The sequence below is a fragment of the Pollachius pollachius genome (genome assembly GCF_949987615.1).
Source record: "Pollachius pollachius genome assembly, chromosome: 1".
NCBI lineage: Eukaryota > Metazoa > Chordata > Actinopteri > Gadiformes > Gadidae > Pollachius > Pollachius pollachius.
In genome coordinates, this window is record NC_136934.1 from 11,666,856 (window position 1) to 11,675,843 (window position 8,988).

At 43.4% G+C, this 8,988-nt stretch overlaps 2 protein-coding genes across 2 annotated transcripts; both read right to left on the minus strand.

Annotated features, from left to right (window-relative positions):
* Positions 1-320: 320 nt before the first annotated feature.
* On the minus strand, positions 321-2,468 carry LOC307077437 (uncharacterized protein). The gene is made up of 8 exons (XM_079738861.1): positions 2,327-2,468; positions 2,053-2,170; positions 1,878-1,969; positions 1,679-1,796; positions 1,403-1,498; positions 1,097-1,285; positions 732-884; positions 321-627 (listed from the first exon to the last, which is right to left on the minus strand). The coding sequence occupies exons 1-8, from the start codon at positions 2,456-2,458 to the stop codon at positions 416-418; spliced, it is 1,110 nt and encodes a 369-aa protein (XP_079594987.1). The 5' UTR covers positions 2,459-2,468; the 3' UTR covers positions 321-415.
* Positions 2,469-2,537: 69 nt separating this feature from the next.
* Positions 2,538-5,839, minus strand: LOC307087540 (uncharacterized protein; the record flags this gene model as incomplete). The annotated part of the gene is made up of 10 exons (XM_079753146.1): positions 5,095-5,839; positions 4,840-4,990; positions 4,370-4,453; positions 4,081-4,291; positions 3,807-3,979; positions 3,610-3,708; positions 3,290-3,522; positions 2,998-3,176; positions 2,817-2,910; positions 2,538-2,672 (listed from the first exon to the last, which is right to left on the minus strand). The coding sequence occupies exons 1-10, from the start codon at positions 5,191-5,193 to the stop codon at positions 2,538-2,540; spliced, it is 1,458 nt and encodes a 485-aa protein (XP_079609272.1). The 5' UTR covers positions 5,194-5,839.
* Positions 5,840-8,988: the final 3,149 nt, after the last annotated feature.

Sequence of the window (8,988 nt, forward strand, 5' to 3'; positions counted from 1 at the left end):
AAATAGTTTTTCCATCAACCCCCAAACCTTGACATTCTTTCTCATTATAACAAGATATTTCTCGAATCTCATCCACTTCTGAAATTGTATATATGAATGAAATTCATAGTATCCGCGTTTACATGGCACATCTGATCCGCATAGATTTCTATGCGTCATAGATCTCTTCCTAAAATGTGATCCGAATGTACTGTATACATGGCAGTAACAAAAGTGTCCGTTAAGTCTCGTGCATAGAAATCTATGCGGAACAGATGTGTCCATGTCAATAAGGCTAGTGAGGTTATAGCACTATTTATTCTCACCCACCCCATCTTGAATTGAAGAGATAGATTTTTTTATTTTTTTATTTTAAACATAGCAATAACAATGATCATTTGTGTACATCAAGCGAGGCACGAAACCACACCATCAACTAAGTTGCTTGTTCTCTTGCATCTTCCTCATCCTCGCTGGTGTCTGGACTGACCAGGCCCATCGGATCACATTCCTCTTCCTCACAAACATCAAGGAGGACAGAGGCCAATGGACCTAGAGCAGTCTTATACCGCTGCAGGACCATTTGATGTCGTTCTTCCACTTCCGCAAGTCTTCTTGCCAAGAGACAGTGAAGTCCATTTTCATCTTCTACAAGTAGAGGACAGAAAACCCAACGACGTTAATATATATTGAAACATCCCCCACTAATTGAATACATTAAATGGGATCCCCAAAACTTGTCTTTAACTTACCGTATCTTGCAAGCTCCGTCTTGAGGGCCACTCCCAGGTTCTGCAACCACGTACAGTGCTGGGCCATCTCCAACACCAGGATAGGGAGCTCCTCTTCCAGCCGTGTTTTCAGCATTTCCTGGTCGTGCAGTCGTTTCTTGACCCCGATTGTTACTAATGATCCAAAATATTAAGATCAATACATGAGTATCTGGCATAACATTTAGCAATGCAACCATAATGGAAACAGAATTTAGAAATGATGTTTCTTTCCCAAAATCGTTTTATATATTACAAAACCACCATTATATTTAATATATCATTTCAGGATAGTTCACTATTCCGATATACTGCATGACATTTTAAAAGCATTGAAAAATGCATACCACTGCCATAGTCCTCCCATGGCCATATTGCGCCAGTGCTCTGTCCAGCCAAAGAGTGGTCAACCAAGGCCACATCAATCCTTTTGGAGAGGTCTGCAACAAGACTGTTGTATTTATCAATCTCCTGGAGAAGGCGCTTTTTGTCTTCCGTCAACTTTCTTCGGAGACGATGGCGAAGCTTGTTGCTGTCTAGATTGTTTAGGAGAAACGTAATATGCAGACACAAAAACCTTGTATAGGTTATATTAAAAACAATATAGATACATTGTTAGGTATACCGGATAACTCAAGAAAAAGCCTACATACCATTCTGACGGTAGAGGGTTTGTTTCTGTTGCTTTAGACCCAGATGGAGACCCTCAATGGACTGCTGGAGAACGTGCAGACCCGTTACTGGGGTCTCTGTAGATATCCGTTAGGGTGAAATTAAGCTCAGTGTACTGTATTTTGTACAATGCAACCGAGTTTTCTAGATTTTTGCAGCACTAATGCTTCACTGATTGTGTATTATTTTGATTACCGTTTGAACACAAATGTCTGTAAGGAAACTGCAAAAAGGCATGTATATTGTTCTGTCCTCACCGCTCTCTGCCCATTCCTTGACTTCAGCAATCCACTGTACAGCCATTGCATTTGAGCACTGCAGGTCCTTCTGCAGTTGTGACAGCCTCTCTGCCTCTTCTTCTGCCCTTTTAGATGTCTAAAATATTTACAATAATTACAATAGGAACTCAGTCTGCCTAACAACCGGCACAAAAACATACATAAATATGAAACATACCTTCACATATCTTGTGGAGAGGGCCTTGTGTAGCGTCTCTGCTTTGTGATGGTTCCAACCCATTGCATGCACAGTGAGCATGTCCACACGTGCTGGTATAAGGAGAATTACATTATGTTCTGCAATCTATGAGCAATATTAGATGATAGCATAAACTCAGACCAAAGTGACTTACCTGCTTTTGACATGTACTTTGTTGTCAGGGCACAACGGGAGAGGTAGCTGTTTATTTGCTCCACCTCCTCACCGGCAGTTGTGCCTGCTCCCTTCTGATTCCGACCACTCCATTTTATCTGTTGCAAGGATGGGTGGATTTGGGGTTCATTAGAGCCAATGAAGCAGTTGGAAAACGTGGACAAATATTATGGAAAAGGAATTCAGCTTAAAGCTGTCCATTCCTATAGTAACACATGGCGTATTCATTTGAAAATAACAGATAACAGACATACCTCACACTTGGTAGCATGAGCTCTTGCATGCATGATGCTCAGGAAGGGCTTCATTTCTGTGAGGCTCTTGAGAGCTGGAATGACCGAAGCAACTTTTTGTAGGTATGGCCAGTATTTGCATGCCACATCCATAGCAAAAAACTGTGCCTTGCTTGGGAGAAGCTCCCTTTGGAGATAAATAGGATACGCAAATATCTCTCCTCGGTACATGTTAAGGGCTTTTAAAAAGGAAGCCATGCCGACACACCGCAACCTCAACGCCTTCCTCATCCAGTTTAGAGGCCCGCCTAGAGGTCTCCCTTGCTGCTGCCCATTGAGAGTCTCCACATGTGCCTCTCCCCTTTATCTGTGAATATAGTGCATACACATATTGTTAATGTAATTCACGACAAAAGAGTAGGGAGTATGGAATACTTCTAGAAGTCCAGGAAATGCAATGATTCCTTTAGTAACAGAACTATTTGAGTGTTTAAACTTAGCTTAAACTTACATTCTTCACCGCCATCTGTATTGTGTTGACAAAATCAGACACCTCACTGTCTTTGGCTAGAAATAGCCCATCAAAAAAGGGAGTGTCATTAGATCTAGGGGAAAAATATATAACATCCATTACCTACTCTTGTTGTCACTTACAGTCACGACTCAATTACCAAAGAGAACTTAAAGTGCACCTTCCAGTATGGCCAAAGCGATAAAGCTTCCTGTTGCCATCTGCTGACACTGCTACCATTTCAGGTGTGCAGGCAGGGCAGGTGAAAGGGGTATCACAGCAGAGCTGGTCTTTCTCAAAGGAGGCGTATGCAAACTCAAGAAAGCTCCTCTGCAGGGCATCCCCGTTGATCTGTCCAGACTAGAAAGTATATCAGAATATGGAAAACATTTTTGAGATAGTCAAAAAATAAAATAAAAAAATTGCTGACAATATTGGTGAGCATAATAAATAGTATTGATGATGTCACTTACTCTTCCTGCACACAGTGTGCGATGTTCCAGCATTTTTGCAAGGGCTTGCCTGGAGAATCCAGGTGAGATCAACTTCAGCTCCTGAAAGGTGTTGAGGAGGTCCACCGTGTAGATTGTGGAAGCATTTGCAGAAGCTGGCCAATATCCACTCCTGACTAGGTCTCTCACATCAGGGGCCCACTGCTGCAGGCATGTTTGGCACACATAACGTGGCAAATGCAAATCATAACGCCCTAACGAAAAAAACAACATTAGTCATAATCATTGACACATATTGTATATTAGACTAACAGAAGTCTAAATAGAGAACTGGTTTCTACCATTGATGGTAATCAAGATGACTGGTTTCCCAGCTTCCACTGTGAAGCTAGGGACCTGGCAGGTGCAGTGCTGTGCTGGCATTGTGGGTAAAATGCGATCTGTCGAAAAGAAAAGTGAACATTCTGTATATGGCAGCAGACTGAATAAACAAGATAAGGATCAGGAAGTCTAGACAGGTAGATTTGTCAGACCTTACCTTGCTCATGTGTGGCATATATTCCAGTCTCTCCTCTTGAGATACATGTGGATGGGGGAATGGCTTTAAAGAAGCCATCCACCACGCTGTCCCTGTTGTGGAGTGGCCGTTTGCTGTGGTTATGCATGTCGCAGGCCCCACAAAACCACTGCTCCGGAAGGCACTCTCTGCACCTAAGCAGACAAAACACTCAAGTCAAGTCACTCAATTTATATGATATACTTTTTTTAGTGTACATAGATACATTCTATTATTTGATTGATGAACATCCAACCTTATAACAGCCGGCTTGTGGCAGAAGCAACACAATGGCTTGCCAACAGCCTCAGATTCCAAAAGGCATCTGAGGTGGTACGGCCGTGCTTCCTCCCAACGGTCAGAGGCTTTCTGCTGCCTAACAGACCACGATGATGCTGCGCTTCTCTCAGGCTCAGCAGGACAGGGGCTTGAATCCAGTAGGGCAGAAAGCCTCTCCATGTTTTGTTCTGCAAATAAAATATAACCAAATGATCTACATTCTATATACAGTATTTGGATTTCAGAATTAAACACTGTATATTTACCAAACATCTCTTGAGGATTTTGCTGTGCTCTGGGTAAGGGCAAGGAATCCTCTGAAGGAAGTGCCAACACCTCAGTGTCCATGCCTGTTAAACAGTACATGACAGATTAATATATCTCTACGGCAGACACTCAAGTGCTTGCACTGCTGCAAGAAACTCATTTGACAGTAAGTACGTCAATCAAACGGTCGTACGGCACTCCCTCTCCCCCGCTCCCATGTACTTGTACTTGGAATGGGTAGAGTCAGCGTTGAAGGAGAGGGGGTAGGACCATTTGAGTTGTGTATTTTCAAAATCTGCTGGCGTTTCGCAAATCCCATACCCAACCTTTAACGGTCCAAATGTTACAAATCGACTTTGACCCACGGGAACGAAAAATCGAATAATAGAAAATTCTGACCCATCCCTAATTGCCATGGGTAATTGTTTTTCACCAAATTAAACTAATCTGAATTTGCACATAAACAAACCTGTAGTTAGGCCACTCCATCGGTCTGCACGGCCTGTATGGCCCGCACGGCCTCCACGTCTCCCTCTGGCCTTGCCGCGTCCGCTCCGTTTGGTTGAGCTCCGTGGTGAATCCCCTCCAGATCTTGCCCGATTGACATTCTCCGCAGCCTCCTGTGTGTTTAAGTCCAACATCTTGTTAGACGGAGTTTCTGAGGTACTGAAACATTCATTTCATGTACAAGTTCAAGTTCAGTTAATGTACAAAAGGTTGTTACCATGGCTTCTGCAAGGAATTGGTCATGCATCAACCCAACGGCAAGGTGTCTTCCTTCTGTGCGGGGGTCACGGAGATCCAGGTCAAACAACTTGTCCATAGCAACACGAGAGAAAAGTTACAGCGATAGAATGAATAGAACTACTGCCGACAATCGATCTTGAGAATGCTTGTAAGATTAGCAGTCCTATCTATATGTCGCTCGAGAGCAGCGTCATAGAGCTCGTAAGTTCGCCCCTTCCGGTAGGCCCCTCATGGGACCTCTGAGATCGAAAAATATGAATGGGTTTCAATGGAGAGAAAGTAATTATTTTCTGGTCCCCGTCTTTATATGTGCTGGATTACACATATGTATACGTAGCGGAAGAGTCGGAGCCAGGCTGAGCCAAAGTCGGCGCATTTTCCACATAGCCTGCATTAATAGAGTCATTTTTTAGTTTTTATAGTTTTTTATAGCTGCTAGGCGTAAAGAGTTCACCTTTCAAAGCGGGATGTTTATTGCGGGGGAGGAGCCACGGCGGCAGTCGTGATCGTAATTTCCGGTTAGTGCACCACGGAGTACTCGATTTGGAACAGCACTCACATCTGAAAAATTAACGTAGTAGATAGTACGGATAGTATACTTCCTTTAAGTATACTCATGGAAGTACAGGTATTGGAACACGGCAGCCTTAACAGCATAGCCTATTTGTATAATAAGGGAAATAATTACTTTTCCAAAGCCAAAACTTACTTTATTTTTCAAGTTTTACAAAGAAGAAATCTAAAAATCATTGTACAAGATACTGTGTGTGTGTGTGTGTGTGCGCGCGCGCGCGCGCGTGTCTGTGCGTGTGCGTGCGTGTGTGTGTGTGTGTGTGTGTGTATAACACGCTATTTTATGTTGAAATGCGACGTAATCCAGTGTTCACGAAAAGTACACTGTCAACGTATGCTTTTTGCGACTGGGTTGGCTCTCAGATATACGTGTTTCTAACAAGATGATATCATTAAAAGTTACATAAAGTAACAGTTTAATAACACAAACGCAGGAAGCACGTGAGCTGCTAGTTTAGCGAAAGCAACCTGACGTCGTTGAAACATGCGAGCGAGCTGATCAAATCCTAATAACTATAAAACTAAAGATCAGACACAATCACTGACTAAAGATTATGCAAGTAAAAAGTATATTTCTCGCTAGAAATGTTATTAGAAACACGTTTAACGGTGAATCGGTCCTAAAATATTGCATTTCCCATTCAGATGATAAAGATTAATAAAGATCATACACATTCACTGACTGAAGATTATGTAAGGAAAATGTACATTTCTCGCTAGAAAAGTCATTAGAAACGCGTTTAATGGTGTATCTGTCCTAAAATATTGCATTTCCCATTCAGATAATAAAGATTAATAAAGATCATACACATTCACTGACTGAAGATTATGTAAGGAAAATGTACATTTCTCGCTAGAAATGTCATTAGAAACGCGTTTAATGGTGTATCTGTCCTAAAATATTGCATTTCCCATTCAGATAATAAAGATTAATATAAGCTACGCCGTGTTCCGGAGCCGCGGGGGATTCTGGGAATTGGGGTTCTCAGTTGACAAATGGGGCTTTTGTTAACTTGTTTTGTTGTTAGGATACAAACGTGTCTCCCCCCCTCAAAAAACGTGTCCCCCCCCCCCCCCCCCCCTTCAACTAACGTGTGTCCCCCCCCCTACAATCGTGTGTCGTCGTCCCCCTCAACAAACGTGTCTCCCCCCCCCCCCCCCCCTCCCCGGTCAACAACAGTCTCCCCCCCCCCCCCCCCCCCCCCCCTAAACAATCGTGTCCCAAACCCCGAAACCCGCCTCCACAGCGGCACACGTGGATACTGTAGGTATAACACGCTATTTTTTACGTTGAAATGCTACGTATCCAGTGTTCATGGAAACGTGCACCGTCAACGTTTTTTCTTGGCGACTGGGTTGCTGGGTTGGTGACACAAACCAGCACCGCAAACTTTCTCTCCCGCTTGAGATGACGTGTTTCTTTATAGTGTAACGACCTCGCCGGTGACATAATCATGTCGAGTCATTAGTTGAAGGTAGTTTTAATGGACCAAAAACCAGGTCACTGAAACCCGTAACATTGTAACAACATTGAAACCAACAGCTGAAAACCGGACCCAAACAAACCCCGGTTACCCCGGCAACACGGTCTCACTCGCGTGCAGGCCCCCACCCTCCTGTTCTTCCAAGGCCCTCCCCCAGCTGACCTAATGATTCGCCCCACACGCTGTTTGACAAGAATAACATTACAATACATGCACATAGAACAACTGGCATAACGGACAACGAAATATAATGTAACACATAACACACAAACTATTTAACTGTCCCAGGGTCGCTACAATAGATTCATGGGTCTGATTCGCCGATTTCCCATGCTGATATCCCGAAAGATTCTCGGGCATCTTCGACAATTTGGCTATAGATTGTCTCATTACACGCTAAATAATATAATTATAGCCTAATTATATATATAGGTTTTGGCATAAACATAACTAGGGTGCACTGTACTATCTGCGCACACCCTTTCTGAAGCCTCTCTCTCGCTCTCTCTCTCTCTCTCTGTCCCTCCCGCTCTCTCTTTCTCTCTCTCTCGTAGCGTTTTGTGGAGAACGTTAATCGTCTTAGAACACTCCCATTCAGAATGCATTGGTTTACATTTCGTTTTGTGTAACACGCAAAAAGTCGGACTATCGTGCTCGGGAACACGCTTCAATAGATTAACGTTCGTGCGCAGGAGCACGCAATGGCGTGATACCGGGTTGCAATGCAGCGTAATCTTTAGGCAGAACAAAATAAAATAAAAGTATGAACTCAGGTCTTCCTGAGACATTGCGGGATGACCATTGACATGATGATACAGATTGAAACAGTTTGAGGCAACTAGAACATGAATTAGTAAGGAATTTAGAATAATTTAATGTAAAGAAGAGGAGCTGTTAGGGGGAAGAGGACTCGGGAGCAATCTAGAGAAAGACGGTGGCAATTTGTTGCAGGGGGACTGTCTCTGTAATGTTATGTGTGAGTTTCAATGTGTGTGTGTGTGTGTGTGTGCGTGTGTGTGTGTGTGTGTGTGGTTTTGTGTGTGTGTGTGTGTGTGTGTGTGTGTGTGTGTGTGTGTGTGTGTGTGTGAGTGTGAGTGTGTGTGTGTGTGTGTGTGTGTGTGTGTGTGAGTGTGTGTCTCACACCTTGTAGACACATTAAGGGACTTAGCTGGGGAAACAGGGGTGAATAATGCATGGATGAGAATAATGCATTTATGAGAATAGTTTATACTTCCACCGAAGCAAACTGAACCAGACACACGCACACATACAAACACACACACACCCATATGGATTCTTTCTCTGTCACACACACACAGCCACACACATACATGCACGCACACACACTCACACACACACTCACACACACACACACACACCCATATGGATTCTTTCTCTGTCACACACACACAGCCACACACATACATGCACGCACACACACTCACACACACACTCACACACACACACACATACACACACACACACACCCATATGGATTCTTTCTCTGTCACACACACACAGCCACACACACACATGCACGCACACACACTCACACACACACACACATACACACACACACACACACACACACACACACACACACACACACACACACACACACACACATACAGAGAACAAGAGAAAAACAGAAAAACACACACATATGCATACATGCCTGCACACTTTGTATTTTTATGCCATGATTCTGCATGTGTGTGTGCTTGTATGTGGGCATCTGTGAGATATTTACCTGAGATTTGATTAAGCATATTATGGTGACATTTTCCAATCCGCTCATCATCTGCCTAACATGA